This window comes from Hetaerina americana, unplaced genomic scaffold, assembly GCF_022747635.1.
Source record: "Hetaerina americana unplaced genomic scaffold, ioHetAmer1.1.p SCAF_4, whole genome shotgun sequence".
NCBI lineage: Eukaryota > Metazoa > Arthropoda > Insecta > Odonata > Calopterygidae > Hetaerina > Hetaerina americana.
The window spans coordinates 87,189,052-87,210,197 of record NW_027286985.1 but is presented as its reverse complement, the minus strand read 5'-3'; the positions used below and the strand labels follow the sequence as shown (position 1 = coordinate 87,210,197).

At 37.6% G+C, this 21,146-nt stretch overlaps 2 protein-coding genes across 2 annotated transcripts in view; both read left to right on the top strand.

Annotated features, from left to right (window-relative positions):
* The first annotated feature begins 1,704 nt into the window (after positions 1 to 1,704).
* Positions 1,705 to 7,719, top strand: LOC139692501 (sulfotransferase 1C4-like). The gene is made up of 6 exons (XM_071590719.1): positions 1,705 to 1,909; positions 2,972 to 3,071; positions 4,512 to 4,707; positions 6,566 to 6,692; positions 7,289 to 7,383; positions 7,528 to 7,719. The coding sequence occupies exons 1-6, from the start codon at positions 1,705 to 1,707 to the stop codon at positions 7,717 to 7,719; spliced, it is 915 nt and encodes a 304-aa protein (XP_071446820.1).
* A 5,577-nt stretch (positions 7,720 to 13,296) lies between these two features.
* LOC139692500 (uncharacterized) overlaps positions 13,297 to 21,146 on the top strand; it is a 36,851-nt gene continuing 29,001 nt past the window's right edge. The window contains exons 1-3 of the mRNA XM_071590718.1: positions 13,297 to 13,397; positions 15,764 to 15,968; positions 18,579 to 18,678. Coding sequence (XP_071446819.1) covers positions 15,764 to 15,968; positions 18,579 to 18,678 — 305 coding nt within the window. The 5' untranslated portion in view covers positions 13,297 to 13,397. The remainder of the gene's footprint in view (positions 13,398 to 15,763; positions 15,969 to 18,578; positions 18,679 to 21,146) is intronic.

The window sequence follows — 21,146 nt, the reverse complement described above, 5'->3', positions numbered from 1 at the left end:
TCTCATCGTTTCAAAAGTCATTTTCCTTATTTCTAGACTGAGTTATTCCCAACTTTAACTCAACGCACCCACCCCGTTATCCTCGTTTAGATTATTATCAAATTGCCACACAATACTAGTATCTTTTCCCTCCACTTACCTCATGCTTACTTTATTTCGACCTTCCATTCCTTATTCCCTAAAATTTAACAATGAATATAAATAGCACAAATTTTGGTTTGAATCCAAATCAATTCGCGGTTATATTGCGTAGTTGAATACGCATTTTCTAATTCTGGCCTAAGCATATTATGATCGAACTCGAATCTTCCTCCGTCTCCTGGCATTTTACCTTTGAACCTCCGTTTACTGCGGTGTATAAACCAGATTTTAATACAAATCATAATTTTTCTCCATAAAAATCTATTGATTTTCTCTTCACGGTCATTCCTCTCTCCTAAACCGCACTCTCTAACCTCATTTCCGACTATTCCTTCGTCTGCCTCAGCGTTCCAATCCTCTATCACTATGAATTGTTTTCTTCCAAGTATATTAGCAATCAATAAGTCTAACGGGTCATATACACCATCAGCTTCCTCCTCTCTATGACTGCTTTGCGGTATAAAAACTTGGAATACCACTAGATTGACCAGGTTCTCTATTATTTCAGCCTTCATTATTTTTTAATTCTTTATTTTCAAATATTTTTCACTTATCCCCAGTTTTCTATTCAGTGTTATAGCTACCCTATTTGACTCTCCCACCCTCCACTACAAACCACTTTATAATGGTTACAATAAGCCATAGTGCGCTGTCATAAACACCTATGCAATGTCTATTCTTCCTCACTCAAACTCTGATCACGTTTATCAACTTCCTTATCGAGAGCTTCGTCCTAAGATTTTGATGCCACATTTTCACAGCTGCCACCCGCTCCACTGTGCAAGGATTTCGTGTGGCGACACTTGCGGTATTCTTGCCACCTCCGATGCCATGCAGGATACTCGGCCATGATCGTCGACTGCCGTATTTGCCAGGACCCATTTTCATATATGACTCCATCGTTCTCGTACTTTCCTTGGTTATAATAGAGGTGTTTTCTCAAGTGTGTGGTCAATGTAATACTACTGCTGAAATGGCCGCTCCAATACGGTCAGACGACTTTGCTGCTGCCTCACAAGGAGCAGACACTACGCGGAATGAGGATCTAGATGAGAGAAATCCCACCCAGAGAGTCCGGGTTCAAATCCCAGCGATGTTTAATATTTTTCAGTGGCATTTCGATCCCTACTTGAGGTACTTTGTGGAGGGCACTATGAGTGGGTACGCCGTCCGTCGGATGGGACGTTAAGCTGCGGACCCCTTGGCGCCTTTCGTAAAGAGTAGACTAATGCCGACGCCAGGTTTCTCTCCACCCTTCATCCTTCCTTGTCCACCCCTAATCGCGCAAATAACCTTAGCTGTCGGTCGCCTCCTCTAAACACTACTACTACGCAGGCTACCCTTTGTCTGGATCCTATCCATCGACATAACTGGCATTGATGACTCTTCCAGGAGTAACTGAAGCGTCTTCTTCCACTATAGCTCTACGGGTCAGAGGACGAAGCAAGCCATTCCATAGCAATCAGACATAGGTTAAATGTTAATATGAAATTAATTTAAGTTTCTATATCCTATATTATCAATTAATATTTAACATTTTGTTCATTTTCTTCCCATTGACAGATGTCGGTGCCGTTTGAAATACAGGATGTGGATCCCGAGTTGAATGCGGAAGTACTGACACTCTTCCCGAAAAGAAAAGATGGCTTCGTCCACGCTGGCTCCAAAAAATATCTCTTGTATTCAAAATATCGCAAGGAAGGTGTTCATTACTATAACATGGAGCTAAGACCAGATGATGTTTGGATTATCTCATTCCCCCGTTCAGGTTAGGTTCTTACCTTTTGAAATGGAATTGTGCACGGAACCGCTTTATAAATCTGGATGTAAGAGGTACAATGTGATTGCGTGAGCCCTACTCCATAAAGACCATGTGAACATTTTAATGTTTGTTCAGTATATTCTGAAAAATTTTAATCTTATGTTATATTGTTAGCTAAATATATATGTGGCAAAGATTTTACTGGGTTTGGCTAGAAGATGGTTTTATTAATGTAACCGTAGTTTAGTTTAATATTTTAAAAATGTGAATAACAAATATTGCATTTGATGGACTATACTGAAAATAAAACCAGGCAGTTAGAGTATTTGGATGTCAAATGCGTAGAATTAATTAGGAAACGAAAGTTAACAGGAACAAAAGAATAATTGCAGAGCAGAAAACAATATGAAAATAGAAGTGAGGTTATAGTAAGACTGTTGTGATCATGGAAATAGTAGTGGAGTAATAATTTTAACCCGAGGGAATGTGACCAAAATAAATCAAGTTAACGATAGTTTAATAAACTCAAACCGAATAAAATTTTGTTTTGATCAGGAGCTATGCTCCCATTGCGAGTGAGTATATCCAGCATTTGATTTTTTTAATTTATTAACTATTTTTCATTTTATTTATTAATTTCTAGAAAAATATTATTAATAATGGGGAATTCTACAAAATTATTAGCCCATGTTTGCACTTTCGATCGGGAAAAGGATCTTCTGACGGTTACTTTAGTCGACTTTGTAGAGCTCTACCATCTAAAATCCAGGCGTTTCAGGTTGGAAGAACCGTTCGCAGTATCCTAGGAAACTCAGAAAGTGCTGGAATGTATTGTTTGATTTGTCAAAATATAGATATTTGACGACCCCCTGATAATTCTCCACAATCACAGCCGTCTTAGCAGTCTCTTAGGAGCCAATGTATACCATTTAAATGAGCGCCCTAACTTACCGCAAACTTAACAAGATCTTTGAATCAGCTTCATTTATGGTACGTTAATTACTCATTGGCCACATAGCGGCTTAATTGTCCATGCATAACATAATGCATTTGCTCTGTCTTATCTAGGCAGCACTTGGACGCAAGAACTGGTGTGGCTAATCAACAATGATCTCGACTACGAAACAGCGTTGAGTAAGAAGTTAATCACCCGCTCCCCATTCCTCGAGTAAGTCTTTAACATTTAGAATGATGTAATTTTTAGACGACTACAATATAGCTTGAAAAAGCCATGATATAGGCATCTCTCTTCTAATTTTATCGATCTAAAAACTAAAAACGATGATGAATCATTTCTATATGCCTTCTGAGGACATGTGGGGTAGTATTTGGCGACGTAGCCCAATGGCCCTATATTATTGTACGTTCACAAGCAAGGAATTTCATACTTTACATTTCTAGTTCACATTTAATATTTCCTTCCTTTCGAATGCACACAAAATATTGTTGAGAAATATTAGGAAAATATTTCAGCTCATCCTTTTTTTTTAATTTTGCGAAAAATGTGATCGCACGATTCTAGATACGCATTCAAAATCATCATAACCCTTCATTCCTGAGATTAGTTTTTCAAAGCTATATACTCAATTATTTTTTGACCGAAACCAATACATCCTCATATTGCTTCGCTTTGACGCCTATCTTTTTTCGATTTTTCCATCAGGGCCTTTTTTTCTGTTATTCGTCCGTAGCTTTCCCCGTTCACTTCTACTCCGTACTAGTAACTGATTTCATGAGGCCATTATGTCTCAAAATGTGTCCGGTAATAATTAATATTAACCCAAGTCTAATATTTAGTATTTAATAAAAGTAAAATAATAAAATTCATAACGTGGAGAAAAAACATATGTAATTACAACACACTCATGAGATGTTTAAGTTTGTCAAGAAAGTTATTCATAAGTTCGATAAGCCTCCTTATTACTAAAAACATCATTCCGTGAGGTTATTCTTTAAAACCTTTCAGATCTTTAATTTAACAACTTCTACTCTTAGAAAATCATCCTATCTTGATTTCCATCATTCGTCTGCCACACCGCACATCCATAGGCTACAATTCTGTCTTTACTTTTATTGTTCAATCATCGCACTCATTGAAAAGCACGCTATAAATATGTATTTTAAGTTATTGCATCTTTAATTCCAGAATTATTTAACCAAATAAAAATAAAAGTGTCCCCAGGGAGAATTTCTACTCATTCTGATCACTCCAGCATATTCACTTATAATAACATTGTCCGACCGCGGTAGGGTCATTTTCAGGTCAAAATTGGTCTCATGTGTATTCACCCCCTACCACACACCCTAGCGGTGGCCTGCAGGGTACCAAAAATGGAAAACATAGATTTATAATTCCGACGAACATATGGGAGAATTCATGTTGATCTAACGTGTGTATTTTTCTATTTACACATTTATCTGCGATATTTATTCTATGAATATAGATTTAATTTCAACGGGGTGCCTAGAGGGGATGATAGTTTACCGCATCCACAATATCAGAAGGCGCCAAACAATGTATTCAATATGATATAACAGTTAATAGAGTATTATACGGCTGAAGAAGAATATAATCGTTTGATTAACAGTTGCTATTTCTGTTCTGCAGGTATTCTTTCGTATTGCCAGATGATTTCATAGCAGAAATGATGGAGAAACATAAGAACGATCCCTCGAAGTTGGAATTGCTCAGGGAGAATTTCAGACCGGCTTATGAGACATTACCGAAAATGAAATCTCCGCGACACGTCAAGACACATTTCCCACTGAGCCTGCTCCCGCCGACACTGCTCGATACATGTAAGGTTGGTATCCCTCGTCATATGCTCGAATACTCTTGCCTTGTCCCAGCAACTTTATCATCTTGATATTTTTTCAAGTATGACGATGTAGACCAACTCGTGTAATTCTACCATGAGAGTGACAGGGCTACCCATTTTGCACTTCTTAAATAGTGTATATGCGTATCTCAGTAATACAGACGAAGATATCAATTAAAAACTAGCGAAATTTATGAAAAGTACAAGATAAGAATGAAATGTAATGATCAAATGAGGTTGGAATCCCATCTTCAGATGAGAGCAAGATGGCGAGGAGCGTATTAATGAAATGGAACAAAATACGGGCGAGTGAAACGGAGTTTTTCAAGGGAAATAATTTAGCGAAGGGAAATTCCCTATGTGAAAGCGACTCCCGGACATGATGGAGGCATATTCCGAGATGCTGAGAAAGAATTGTTGTTGACTAAATTCCATCAAGAGAGGACATGAAGTAACGAAAAGAATCATTTTCTGTGACCAGACTTCAGGATTTGACTAAGACCTTAATTCAACAACCATTCCAACCTGAATTCAATTGACCAGTGTAACCTGTTAATGTTCAAAAATATCATAATCTCTGTCTTAATATCCCATATTTATACCAGGGATGACTCAATCATTGTCATTAGAAATGTCTCTACTTCCTGAGAAAGTAAAGAAGGGCTGATAGGGTTAGAAAGTACACCATCTGGCAATAAGTTCATTCTTGGCCATTTTGCTAGCGATTGCCTTGGGCATACAGTATCACTTGATCTCGTTCAAGGACTCCAAAATTGTGAAATCTTGGTTATGTAAATTCGTGTATTTGTAATTAAATGAAGAATACAATGTATCTTTCCACTGTCTTTTATTCAAGTACAACCAGTTTCAACGCACAAGCGTCATCATCAGGCACTTTTTTGACCTGATGATGACGCTTGAGCGTTGAAATTGGTTGTACGTGAATAAAAGACAGTGGAAAGATACATTGTATTCTTCATTTAATTAATGTTTTTCCACAAAGATGAGCCGGAAACAATTGAATATCGTGTATTTGTATTACAGATAATGCAGAGCAAAAAAAAGGGGTAGCTTCCAAAATTGAAAATCAATATATATATCGAAAGCAACTTCATTTCCGAAAACAACATCTTATTTCCCCTCAAGCTTATGACCATTTTACATGTCAATGTATTTAGGTATTCTAGAGGCATATTTTTCCATACGTGTGTCCACCGTAAACCTAAACACCGCAGGAATGTTCTAGATTGTTGATAACCTTGAAAAGAGAAACAATTGCATGTGCATTAAAGCCTTATAAGGACTTCATGCTCAAATATGCTCCTCAGAATAATGTATAGGCTTTTCATGTTACTTCAATATAAGTGTTTATATCTATTTAAAGATTAGAAAGGAACGAACAAGGGTAGGTAGGACATGTACGTGCATGTATTCCCACTACAAAACTTGAAGGTTAAATTATTTTATTATTTTCAGATTTTTTTTTCTTATCGAATTCCTTAGTCAATGCAATTGCATTCCTGACTCTCGTGTAAAAGACCGCCTGGCGCTGGTCAAATATTAGCCATTTTAACACCCAACAGAACAGCTGATCACTCCCACTTGATTGCAACTGACAAGTTTTAATAATTAATATACACATATTTTCGATAGTATTAACGTTGGAAAAGACTATTTACACACAAGGTTTTTGATTGATATCATCTTTCGGATTTGTTCGGATATCATCATCTGGATTTGTCACATCCAATGCGCTGCGGCAGGCACAAGTCTGGACCCAGACGCGAAGCATAAACGTGTGATTTCGCAGTTGGTTCTAACGTATTTTATTGTATTCTTTAAGGTTATCTACGTTGCAAGAAACCCCAAGGACGTTGCTGTGTCCTATTTTCATTTGCATCGTCTCAAGGGAGATATTGATATGGAGGCAGATTTCCCACAGTATTGGGACTTTTTCCAGCGAGATTTACGTAAGGATATGCTACGGATATTCTATTTCTACCATGCCTTATAGATTTTCTGTAATAATATATTATAATTATTCCGTCTAGAATAGGAAGACCCTTTCCAGACCCTGAAAATTGAACACTGTTTAAAACATCTACCCACAGTATAGATCTATCTGAGAGCATTAGATCTTACATTCATCATTGAAATATTTGTCCTCTTTGTCTTTCTGCTCAAATTTCTCTTGTTTTCCATAACGTTTAGTCTGAAGTAACACTCCTTCCAGTGCACTCACATCCCATTATTTTCTCCCATATTCATCTGAATAAGTACTCTCTTCGATATTCCCGACGAAATGCTGTTTTCAACAGCATTTAGTCTCTTAATTCATCTCCTCATCTCCATATAATCTCACAACATCTATTATTTTACCCTTACCTCCAATAATATTGCCCTTTCGTATGTTTGATTGTTTTTTACATTATTCACCTTATGGGAGAGTACATATCTTTTTAACACCCTTGAAAGGCTTTCTAAAAGATACGAATTGGTGTTAAAATCAAGAGTACTGACTATTTTCCAAAGTAATAATTTATTGATGGATTTATTTCTTCCCAAGTCACCTGGGCGCCCTTCTGGAGTCACGTCGAAGAATCCTGGCGCCTTAAGGAACACAAAAACATGCTTTTCCTGTTCTACGAGGACATGAAAAAGGTATTAGCACCAAACCCTCGTAATCTCATTCTCTCAACCTGATTGCAACTTGTACGAGTACCCAACTAAATCATCTAACAAATAGCAACAACTCAGTATTATAGCTATATATGATTAACCTTCTACCCCGCTCACTTAAAATAGGACCTTCCGGCTACAATTCGGAAGACCGCGGCTTTCCTGGGGAAGAGTTACACGGATGAGCAAGTAATCAAACTTGTCGACCACCTTCAAATCGATAACTTCCGCAAACAGCCGTCGTTGCAGCGATTAATGGACAATGTGAAGGGAATGAAGAAAGATGATGCACCAGGATTTTTTCGCAAAGGTTCGTAAGACATTCCATGTCCGATCTATTGAACTATATGTGCCATAAACGGTTCAAGTAAATTCATATCGTTCCATTTAAATATCAAAGTACTCTTATCTACTCATTATTGAGTGTTCAGTGTGTAATTTTAATATTAATGCAAATAAAGTCACCCAAATAGCAGAGGATATTGTGAGTGTGTCCTCCAACTATGTCCATATTTCTTTCTACATCACTCTCCCTCCCTCCGCTCATTCCCACTCGAAAAATTCTATTCTCAGAGCAATATTTGCTTGGACTTATTCTGAAATGCAAAAATAGTTTATGAAAAGTAAGGATATATCATGAAAAAGAGATTATATTCATTGATTAACATCGTCAGTTTAAATTTACAGTAGACAGTAATTACACATGTCAAATAAATATCGATTGAATCAGTTGTAATATAACCAGAGAATATTCGGCACCATTGCAATTAATTACAACTGAATTTAATTCGACAAAAATACACATAATTGGAAAAAGATCGAAGTTGGGTAAAAAATGAATGAAATAAACAAAATTATGAATAAAAATAAATGTCTAAAAGTAAATGCTTCAAACGAAGTTACTCCATCGCCTTAATGTGGATCACATTCAATTTCGGATTTCACTTAAACAACGTGGTTCATTAAAATGGTTGCAGAATATTCAGTGAAGCGTGTACGTTAGTCACCGCACCATCCCGACCCCTCCATTTACCTTCCTATGTAATTCGCACCTCTATATTTTTCCTGCGATCATGGTCTTCAGAAGGTTATCATGCATCAGAATTTGTCCCTCTTTCTTGCACGTGTCCTGTATTGGCTTCTCTCTTTAACCACTCTTCAATGTACTTCTTGATTCATTACTTTGTCGATCCATTTTATTTTCATCGACCTCCTGTGATACCACTTCCACATTGCCCCCAATTTTTTTATGTATCTCGTTTATCTTGTAATGCGTTTACCATTCGAACCGATTGGTTAATCTTAGTTTTTTAACCCGAAAGCTTGATGGCTCGGGTTCAGGTCAGTGGAAGGCAATTGCTTTCCCCATGATACAATTCGGTTCCTCAGGGGGCGACGTTGTGGTGATCAGGAAATCAAAGCGTTTGATTTATTTGAATGGGGTTCCTCAAAGGCGTCCCCCGGGATACGAACCTAAAACCCTACCGTCAAGTAACCAAACGGTCATCCTATTTAGTACAATTTGAAGCAAAAGGCTCACAGTCTCATTGACCCAAAGGCCGTGTTCACAGGTGAGTGAAAAGTTCGCCTATTTCCAACAATAAAACCTATGGTGGTTTGTTACATTTTGTTAACTTTTAACCAAAACGAAGTCAACAAATTTGCGATTCAACTCTCATTTAGCTTCGTTCTTTGAACCAAGACGACGCCAAAAATTAGGTGTGCACTTAAAATGGGAATAGTTCCAAAGGATAGTTTAAATGGCCTCTCTCAAATCTGAACTATGTACTATTATTTCTCAATCGTACCTTGGCTTCTTTCAGGTGAAAGCGGAGCTTGGAAGTCGATGTTCCCACCTGTTTTAAATGCTAAAGCTGATGAGTGGATACGAGAGAATGAAAGTCACACCGATTTACGATTTCAGTTCTAATGGAATCTAAAACATCAGAAGAGGATGATACAGGGTATGACGAATCACATCGGAAGAAAGAAATTTCAACGACCATCATGATATATCGAAATCGTCTTCTGGAGATGATTTTTTTCAAAAAATAAAGGTCCAATTTTGAACAGATTTAGCATTTTTAATATATTCGGATAAAATATGAACCAATTGTTTCATATTATTCATCCGTATATGACCTTGTTGAGCTTCAACCAGTTCATAGGTTGCAACAAAATCGCTAGAAATTGCTGCGGTTACCACGGCAACAACTTCAACGACAACGACTGCAACAGTAGCATCTACCATATGAGCGCCTTTAGCATGGGCCATCAGAATCTAGTGTTACATCAGTAGATTCAATTGCACATCAACAAAAAATATAGAAACCACAATTGCAGGTATTGACACCCATAGCACCGCAAACAACTTGGACATGAGCAATTTTAGAGATTTCCAGCACCAAAACGGTTCTTATAATATGCTCTCCTATTAACGCTTCTAGAGTAAGTTCATTTGTACTATTGATGTCTTCTTTCAGATATTCTAGCTCGCATAATCGCATTCTAACTGTGGCCTTTTATGTAATTAGCATTTGACCTGTACGAAAAAAGTTAAATATCCTTGATGCCATAGCCCAATTTGCCATTACATATACATGGTACTTTGCCAAAAGTGTAGAATACTAGTTAATCACTCATTCCTGTAATGCAATTAATAAAGGCGATAATTAAATCATTCCCACGCCCTAAATGAATGCGGAAGTGAGATTCCATAAAATACATGCACAATCTGCATCACATAATACTGCTAGGATAAAAATTAGGAGACGTTTTATAATGAAATGAAAATTAGCTGAGAACATTGGAATATTACATAATTAAAAATTTTGAAACCAATTGGTGTCATCCCGAGAATAACCTACTTTCCAGTATTTTACTAACGTCTCATTATGATTCTAGCATTGCGAGATGCTCTCCTAAAAGTGGTCATAATTGAATTAAACCACGATTATTAACCCATATCACATAATACTGCTAGGATAAAAATTAGGAGACGTTTTATAATGAAATGAAAATTAGCTGAGAACATTGGAATATTACATAATTAAAAATTTTGAAACCAATTGGTGTCATCCCGAGAATAACCTACTTTCCAGTATTTTACTAACGTCTCATTATGATTCTAGCATTGCGAGATGCTCTCCTAAAAGTGGTCATAATTGAATTAAACCACGATTATTAACCCGAAGATTGATTGGATACATGATGGTGGAGAGCTCACTGATTACTTAGCCTAATGGCACGTAAAATTCTAATATCAGGGAATAAGGGGTATAGTTTCTTTCCCTGTGTTGCCTATGGTTTCCCTGGTGGAACTGGTACCCGAAATAATCACATAGTTTGGGTGAAGCAGAGGGTGCCCTGAGGTGTCACCCAGTATGGCACCAGGTACCCCCGATCAATCGCCCAAGGCTCTACCCACTGGAATACCTCTCTCCGTTATCCACTTAACTTAGTTTGAAAAAATACTATGAACTATTCAACATACGTGTTATCCTATTATCTAGTGGCAAAATGTATTAAAATCAGTATCCCAGAACGTCAAAGAATGAAACACTTCATAATTTATCGCCATTCTTGGATTTGATCGTCATTTAATGTCTATTCTGAGGAGAGTTGTAGTGGAGTTCCATTCAGAGAGATGCGATTCCAGGCATATGGAAATGGGGATGGGCGAACGTCGTCATAAGAGGCGTCAGACGAATAAAAGGAATATATTGGCCATCGTACAGTTCGTGGCCATTACATTTTCAAAAATCACCAACCAAAGTAACAAACCCCAGAAAAAATATATATCCAATCTATCCAGTCCCCATGGCTAATGGCCTTGCTTGTGCAAGGTGCTTGGGTCTATGTCCTGATGGTACCTTGCAGGGTAAGCTGTATATAAAGAAGAGAGTGTCCCGGGGAAATGCGATGGGAAATTGAAAGAGCGACGTTACTCCTTGCTTTCAGGCCTCACTAGGAGTATGTAGCTAGTACTTGGGATCCTAATGAGGCACGTTTAATAAAAGAGTTTCAATTAGATACAGTAATAGCTTACTCACATCAACTAGATATTAAATAGAATGATCATTACGTATATACATACGTACAGATCTATTTATAGTAGGCGATACTATATTTAACAATAAACATATCGCTCTTGTTGCATGATTTCATTAGAAATGGTGAAGGAGCCATGTGCTTTGCTCTTAGGTCCGATAAGCGGTTACAAGTTTATTTGTATGTCGGATTTGTTTCCTGTAGTTGTGCCTCATGCATGGCGCGTGACTTTTTCTGTTCTTGTGCTGCGCATGCCTGGTGTGAATACACCCCCTGCCGCACTACTTACGGGCGGCTTGCAGGGTATTGTGTAGATGTAGATGAAAAGCAGGCGTCATAATAACTTCTAGTTATAGAATTTGGGACTGGAACACGGTTGCACTGGAAGGTCGAAAATTATCTTGTCTTTAGTTCTACACAGATCTGGAATTGCTCTTTACAGCTCAGCAGTTATATCAACAAAATTATCAATTGCAAATTGAGAATATTTATTTGTTTCTAATAACTTTATATTGGAACTGAAAGAAGGGGTATTAATGTAACTTATTTTAGCTCATGTCAGGTTTGCAACATCAATTTTCCATGGGTGTACATTTCAGTGCCACAAGTGTTTATATCTCATGGAAAACAAGATCAATTGATAAGAGAATTTACAAGATATAACAAGACAAGATTATCCAATTGTGGTAGCCCCGCGAAAGAAACAAGCATGTTGTGAATTCAACGTTCACATAAACTATCGATCGATATATCATGAAGCATCGGTTGTGTGGACAGCAAATAATGCAAAAATATTTGGAATTATAATTGTACCCTAATTTGTTTTTCTACCACACCCCACGATCCTATGTTTAGGTAGTATTTATTAGAAGGAGGCAACCGACAGATAAGATCATTTGCACCAATTTGGATAGGTAAGTAATTTGATAGGGGTCAAATCTAGGAAACTTGAGATTTATGGTTTCGTAAAATAACAAATTAAAGGAAATCTCCCATTACCGTAATAAGTTAGATCCACTCGTCCCACAAAGAAAACTAAATTTGTTGTGATGGTTTGTGGGAAGAGGAATTCCAAGACAGTGATCAACCACCACCTCTCAACCTGTCTGTAGTTGGTCACTGGCGAGGAAGTAACAATCCCGCAAACTACTGCAGAAGGGTATTCTGCTTGAGAGGTTGTGGTTGGTCAATGTGGTGGAATTTCTTTTCCCACAAGCCATCACAACAAATTTAGTTTTCTTTCCAGGACGAGTGGTGGCTAACTTATGACGGCTATTGGAGTTTTTCTTTAATTTGTCATTGATAGGGGTAAAATATCCAGGGAATAGAAGGAGAAGGGTGGAGGGAACCCGGCGTCGGTATAAGTCAACTGTTAACGTAAAGTTCTAAGGGGTCCACATTTTAATGCCCCATCCAAAGGACGGCGTGCTCCAAGTGACGTTTCCTTTAGATATCACCACAATAAGGATCCACTAAAAACTCCTGCCACATCCGGGATTCGGCTGGTGTGTGTACCGATAAATTACGAAGTCTGATAATTTGATCGGATAAAAATAATCCCAAAGCTCTACACAGCGGCAGAGGACTCTAATCTACCCATCGACAGGGTAAGATACCGCGTGATGGAGGGTTGGCCTAAAGATATTTCAACCCCAGGTAGTATACCAGCCACCCCTATCGACACTGAAGAGATCGCCAATGAGTGAACAAGGTGAAGGAGTAACTAACAATGGCTATCACTCTTTATGCCTCCCACCCTCCTGGCTACTTCATGCACGTGACTGCCGGTCACAATCAGACGAAGGCCGCGACCATCGCTTCCGTCGTCAGTTGAGCTGAGAGCTTCCCCGAGGAAGGATATCACCCAGCGGCAAAGCAAACTCGGAGAAGAAAATCATCGTTTTGGGGCTAAACGCGTGTTCTTCTGCCGTACAATTATCGATCAAGTAAGTGCACCAATGCATTAAAGTTAAAAACATTTAAGAAGACTCGTCAGAGAATGTCATCGTTTTGAATGCATGTCGGTTTGTGATCCGGGTTGTTATATAACCACACTTTCTCTCTCGCAAGGGAGCCTTCGCCGGCGGTTGCAATCTTGTCTCGTGTCTTAGTACTTAAGCTGGGTGAATTTTATAAGACACTCGATAAAGGAGAGAGATGATGACGGAAGGTTGATTTTTTTAGTTACACTCCAGCCAGATGATGCCCTCAGTCAATAGGCGTTTCACAGTGCTCCCTATCGCGTATATGTCTCGTAAATACCACGCCGAAACATTTCCGATGGTTTTCGATAGGCTTCGGAAAGATTATGAGTCAATGTTTTCTCTGCTATTAGGAGTAAAACACTCTCAATCGATAATCTTATACCTACACACGGAAAAAGTTTCAATAAGTTTTCTTTTGCGTTGACAGATATGTTTTTCCCGGTCTAAATGCGGTTTTAAACCTCCAAATGTTAAGCCAAACGGAAAATCTTAACCTACGGTATTCGAATAGATAGCTCGATTCAAAGAGAGAACTTCATTTCATACGGTTGCCAAGCCAACTGACTCATCCGCCCACACTTGACGAGTTTTCATTCTCGTAGTTCTGATCGTCGTTTTTTATGCGATTAGTAAGACCGAGAGAACGGCTAACTAGGTCATTTGTGCCACTTGTACATATAATTCCAAATATGCGTACGATTTTCCTGGTGTTGACCAAATCTTCTTTAAAATTTGTTCTTAAGCATTAATGAAACAAGAACTATCAAAGTAACCTAAGAGATTATGCTTTTGCGTGTATAGGCTTAATAACAGCAACTCCCGATCGAAACAGGGCGGCCGCTTACAGATTGCTTGTTATCTGTTCAAATTAGCCGACAAACATTGAAGAGTGAGAACTACGATATCTATAAGGCGTTAAGATATGCCGAGAGTGGAGAAATCCTAATGAAAGCTAATTCCAAATGGACTTAGAGCAAGACTTTTCCCGTTTCAGTAAATAAACTTCTGTTCCCGAAACGAGATTTTTTTCAACGGCATTCAACAGGGACAGCTTTAATGCAAGCGAACATAATCGCAAAATATGTGCCTATCCCGAATGAGAATTGTGAACTACATTAGACCACGTAAATCAGGATAAATAATTGATTTTAAAATATGCTGAAACTCAAATTCAAATTTCAACTCAAAATTTCTCTTTTATTCTAGTAAGTGATTATTTCGGCGTTACCTTCTTGGATTCGTGCTTTTTGAGTAACTTTTCCTAGGAATGTGTTCATAGTTGTTCGCTATATGTTTTATGATATCACAACCAAACCGCTCATATGCATATTTGTTAATATAACTTCTCTGCTAGTAAACAAAAATTTATAAGGGTGTACAATTGGATACTGATTTGGAAGCTCCAATTACCTTAGCGATGGCTTCCAGGATAAAATTCGTAGATTTTGATGAAAAATTCAAATTTTCCTTTAATTGCTTGACTTTTCATTCGAGTAATACATTGTAATCCAATCAAAGTTTTTTGATTGCATGACGAATTGAAAATATCGAAGTAGCGTTTCTCTTTTCCAAAATGGAATGGTGCATATGTATTTAATTTTGAGAGAGTGAATAGTGGCCCAGCGTCGGAACTTATGGATTTCATTTTGAGTGGGAAGAAAATTGCATCTAATAATATGGGCTAATCATCGTTTTATAAATTTTAAACCTTGCACAATGCAATTTTTGGAGTGATTAGTGTAGTTTTTGCATATTTGATGTAATATTGAATCAAAAACATCACCCAGACTCAGTAGCTTTTGCTCCAAATGATTAATTAGAAACAATTGTATTTCGAGTTTAATTAGACATATAAGTTGGACACTTAAGTAACACATTTAAACATAGATTGAATATATTTATCCATCACTACATAGTGTTTTGCTCATTTATTACATCTTGGTAAGGCTTTTCATGATGTGATGAGCGTCTTTGAGAAATTCAGACAGCATGTTAATCAGAGGAAAAGTAAAATGTGTCAAATATTTTCATTAAATCATATTTCCAATCGGACCACGTCGTGCTGTACAAAGTAAAATATTTTTGTGACTGGTGCTCGCATGGCTGGACGCATGCTTTAAAAAAATTAATGAATGGCAAATAGCGATAATATTCTCTTTAAAAATTTAGGGCAAACATTATATTTAGCATTATTTTTCGCAAATCATCGATCTTGACTGTGTATATTTTTTATTAATTTCACTGCGACTCATAATTAACTTTATATTCACGCATTAAACTATTATTGAATCTAATCTGACCCTTCTCTTCTGTATAACTACTCGCAGATGTCCGTGCCATTTGAAATACTGGATGTAGAAGCAGAAGTGAAGGCGGATGTCATGAAAATATTTCCGAAGAGAAAAGATGGGTTTGTGTACGCTGGTCCCAACAAGTACTTCTTATTCTCTAAGTATCGCCAGGCGGCGGCGCATTACATCAACTTTGAGCTGAGGCCAGATGACATATGGAGCGTCACATTTCCACGAACAGGTGAGTCCATCACCAAACAGTCCTCTCTGCATCAACTAATCTATTCTACGACAGAAATAGATAACTTGAGCCCGACATTTTGAGATCATATTCGTAATAGATATAAACTTAGATTATTTGCACTGTTAATTCACTAAGATGTGAGCTCCTCGGCGAGTTGAAGTTACCTTTGTGCTCGTAAAGCATAAGAGTGATATGTTAAAAAGGACCTCTGATTTTGGCAATTGGGATTTTTTTATTTTTGAAGTAATTTTAATGGCTAAAAGTAATTGGCCTAAATAATATAAAAGTTAAAGATAATGTGTGCTCATTTCGAATAGGGCTTGCATTTGGCTACCCAAGAGTGTATACAAAATAATGAAAGTAAATATTCTCTGTACCAGTTTACCGTTGTACCGCTACCAGCATAGTCATCAACTAGGAGCTTGTTGTAACATGTACTGGTGTGTTTCCTTCATAATAAGACCAAAAAAATCGGAGTATTACATTTACGTTAGGTGGACGAATTTTGATTAAATGTATGTTGAAATTTTATAGTTTATAGTGCAATGCAAACAATGAAGGATATATCGCAGATGGAATTTGAGGTGCAAGCTCTTTTTCATTAAAATACAGGTATCACGCAGTAAAACTAATTTCAGCATCATATGATAAATAACAAATCACAACGACGAAAAGTGTACTAAACATGTAAACTTACATATTTCTCCGTCATAAAATATGCATGTCTTTGCTTTAGCTTAAGACATTCTCATTAAACAACGCCCATATACATAATTCGAACACTTCAGAAAGAACAATGGGAAGGAACTGGTGCAAAATATCGTAAAGAAGCTGAACCCTAATCCTGAGCAACCTCTTTGAAGGTCCCTCCAAGTCGGCCTACCTTTGGATGTCGATCCAAAATATTAACAATACATGGTCCACAATAAAAGTAATGCGCATTCTCTGGGGAAATCGATTTATTGATCGTAATTATACAAATGCTTACAATTCTTCAAAATACTCTCCCCAGGCATCAATAAACTTGCGGAGACGTGTCTGCCTCGCCTGGAAGGCACTCTGAAACTCCTCGGCGGGAATATCTCTCAGGAACGTTGCAACACGCTTTTGGATGTTTTCCACTGTCTCCCAATACTTTCCTTTCAGCTCTCTCTTCAGTCGTGGAACCGAAAAAAAAGTCTCACGGAGCCAAGTCGGGACTGTAAGGGGACAGGGAGACCCCTTACAGGAGTGCTACGGGTCAGGAAGTAGGTAACGATGAAGGACCTGTTGCTGGGGGCATGTAGCGTGTGGCTGGGCGCTCCATTGCGCCTTGTTACAAAGTCGAAAAACACACTTCACGCGAAGGCAAGTCTTTCCGCTCAGACTGCTCGGAGTAAACTAGCAACTGGTTGCGTTGGAAGGGCAGACCCCCCACCATACTTACCAATCGGTTTTATCGCGCTGCCATGGATATTTCGCGTAACAATAAAATCATGCGCATTACTTTCATAATGGACCATGCCTGTTAAACAATATTTCTTCTTTTCCCAAATCCAAATTCCAATTTTAATTAAGCGTTCTTTGCAAACAGGTACAATATTTACATATTTTATGATATTCCGCAAGAGTGTTCTTTACAAATTATACCTGCAAACGGAGTTTCCCCAAATGCTTACTTTAACCTATATTTATGGTAACAGTCCACCAATCCTTGAATTAGAGAGTTAGAGATAGATAGAGTGAAAAACAATATAGATAGAAAACATTTATAATACTTGCATGCTAATACATATGTTTGTGTTCTAAGAGAAGTATTGAAATATTGAGTTATTATTATATGTAATCTTTGAAGGATGGAAAAATCCTGAATTAATTCTTCTGAAGAGTTCTCTGTAATTTTTTCTGAAAGCAATTGGGGAAACTATTTCGCAGGAAGGAGTTCAATAAAATGGCTTTCCTTAAACTGCCGATTTCCCACAAATTTATGAAGGCATTGGAAAATGTTCATAAATGACGATTTTATTCGGCAACGTGCTTTCTGTTCCAACTATTTCGGCAACAAAAGAGCAAATAAGATCATGAACTTGAGAAGTAAAGTTTCCAAAGTAAGCTACATTTTTATAATTAGATACTACCATAAAAATTGCTTCCTGATATATAGTATGATGTGCTCATTTCACGCTGTATATTTTCTTATTATTGCCCACCCCCGACGTCAATTGCGCTGATCGAGCCGTCAACACTCTCTGAAATTAATCATATTTTTTCAAATTATATATCTTAATACAATTTTTTAAGTTTTTGGAAAAATTGGATATCATTTATCCACTAAATGGGCCAATTCACCGTCCCAACTTATTTCCCCTTCATCCAGCTTGCTCGTTTAATGAAAAAAAACTGCGTAATGAAAATTTGTAAAAAATAGAGTACTTCGCGTTTTATTTTAGATAATTCTTGTCACAAAATATTTTCATAGGTTTGTGTTTTCTTGACATGAGAATTGCAGACATCTACGAACACATAAAGCACGTATGGCATCTTTCTCACCTTAGTTGATAGTGATTAATAAATTCTAACTTGTCTAATTAAGCATTCTGTGATGATTTTTTTCCTATCGTCATTCAGGTAGTACTTGGTCGCAGGAAATGATATGGCTTATCAACAATGACCTGGACTACGAAGCAGCTATGAAAGAGAGGCTGGCAAATCGCTTCACGTTTTTCGAGTAAGAATGAAAACAAGTATTTAATAAATGCCTTCTTACTTAATTCCAAGCTTTGACTGCATTCATAGTTCAAGTATAAAAGGGAAATTAAGAAAAAAATAAATTCAAACTATCAAATTATTTTCACATTTTTTCTCGATAATTCTTTGAGAAATATTTTATGAACACGAATATATCTAACTTTCAACTCTCAATATATTTCCTTCGAAATGACCATACTTGATTATTATAGGGAAATACTTCCATAGAAATTTTTATGAAAGTTACTGCGCAAATATTTCCTAATATCAATTGATTTCATACTGGTGTGAGTTTCAATTAAAATTGCATCGTCCAATTTTATCGCTTACCTGAGAGGGGTTAAGGGAAATGGAATAAAATAAGTAGTATGAGTGAGATGCCTCTTATTTTATTCCGTTTATCCACTGAGGTGACTCATACGATGTCTATCATCGAACTTTTGATGTTATATACAAATACTGTAGGTTTCAGAAGAACCTTTGCAATAATAGCACTTCAATATAATTCCAAAAACTTAGTTTCTTGCCAGTAGAAATACTAAAGACGATTCCGGACAGTTTATTACTGTAACGCTAGAGCAGGTATCGAAGAAAAGTGTTGAAATTTTGACTGTGGACAGCGATACGTTCAGGTATGGGGTGATTAAGCATACCGCTTCCCACAGTCAATATCTCGCTGCTTCACCATAACAGTAATAGGTATCCTACCAGAATTGAAGTGAGAACTTGCGGTTCGCAAATATTACTCTGCAAATGGCGTTTGCATCGCCCGGCCTAAACCGAGCACACAAAGGGCTTTTGAATAGCCTGGCCTAAACCAAACACACTGATGACCAATGGCCACCATTCACTCCCCACCAACACCACCGAAATACACATCCAGCTCTTTCCTTGTAAACCTATCTTCCCTAAACCGATTCCCTCTATTCTTCAACCCAAAAATTTTTATGATTCTTCGTTCGAGAAAGGAGTCATGAGCGTCGAAACGTAAAAATATATTTCGAGTGTCCTTTTTGTTGGTTTCAATAGTTTAGCGCCTTAATAAGGACTTGATTGTTCATTTAATTCATAAAGATGTTTGGCGGGAGTAATGGTAATTGCTCCTAGAAGGGTTCACCCAGGGCCGATAGGTTGAAGGGTAGGACCCAGACGGAGGGTAATCCGCGACACGTCTAACCTCAAAGAGGGAGTCATTTAAGGGATGGTGTCAAGGTAACAACACAATGGAGGAAGGCGTGAGAAAACTATTTTTATTGTTTATCCCATTAAAATATGTTGGAATCTAAAATGAAAATTAATCCTCGCAAACAACGGGATTTGGTCCTCGGGGCCAATAATTGTACGCAGATGTGAAGGAGACAAGGCCTCCGTGGGTCATGGGAAGTCCTTGCACAGCCGAGGGGATGGCGACATAAAAATAAGATACATAAGAGGAATGCCACCGTGATAGTAGCGACTTGGAATGTTGGGACGATGCTGAGGACAGGGAAGCTTGACAATCTGAAGCAAGAGATGGGGGAGAGGAAATGTTGGCATTCTAGGCCTAAGCAAGGTGAGATGGAGAGATAGCAGGTATTGTTGGAGCGTAAGTTAGAGAGGGGGAGATGAAACGAAGGGAGAGGCGGGAGTGAGGTAGGCGTATTTGGTAGGCCAGTGAGGCTTTGTGAGATTTAGGACAAATAAATTACCGCGGGGAGAAAATAATAGAATTTTTCAAGAGAAATAGTTTTGATTTGAACTAAAAACTTCTTTTCACACCGCAGTACGTGCAGGTATCGATTATAAACACCGGGAGACACAGAAAGATCATTCATTTGATCATTTTTAGGTTTAGATTTAGGAAAATAGATTTAGGAAAAGCGTGATCAACTTGCATAATTTCCCGCGAAAATATGCGAATTTGGATCACAATTTTAGTGCCTATTCAATGTTAAATTAAAGGGAACGAGGAATGGAAGCACCAAAAAAATGAAATGTGTAAGATAAGTGGGGAGAAAAGAAAGGAGTAATGTGGCAATTAATCACATTCCAAACGAGGATAACGGGATGGGTACGGTGAGTGAAAGATGAGACTATCTCCGGTTAGAAACTGGAAAAATGGCAATTGAAACGATAGGAATTGAAAATCGAAAAAGGTAAACCAATTCATAGATTGCTGAAGATGCAGTAAATACTGTTGAATGAGAGAAGGAAATATAATAAAGTGACACAAACGATAGGTATAATGAAGTAAAAAGATAAAAACAATAAAATTAGGCAAGAATACTAATAGGGCATAGGAAACATAGTGGAGAAACCATTACGAGGAAGTCAAGAGGTGACCGAGACTGGGCGAAATGGGGGCGCGTAGAGGAAGGTAAAAGAACTGTCAGGATTTCAGAAAGTTTACAATATAAGAAATGCAACAAGTGAATTATTAATCAAAGCAGATGGCGCTCCGACATGAGA

What these genes read in the sequence shown, in the direction of transcription:
- LOC139692501 (XM_071590719.1), top strand. Translation starts at nt 1,705, where the DNA reads ATGTCGGTGCCGTTTGAAATACAGGATGTGGATCCCGAGTTGAATGCG. An exon ending in TATCTCATTCCCCCGTTCAG is followed by an intron (nt 1,910 to 2,971) that starts GTTAGGTTCTTA and finishes TGTCTTATCTAG; the next exon opens with GCAGCACTTGGACGCAAGAA. An exon ending in CACTGCTCGATACATGTAAG is followed by an intron (nt 4,708 to 6,565) that starts GTTGGTATCCCT and finishes GTATTCTTTAAG; the next exon opens with GTTATCTACGTTGCAAGAAA.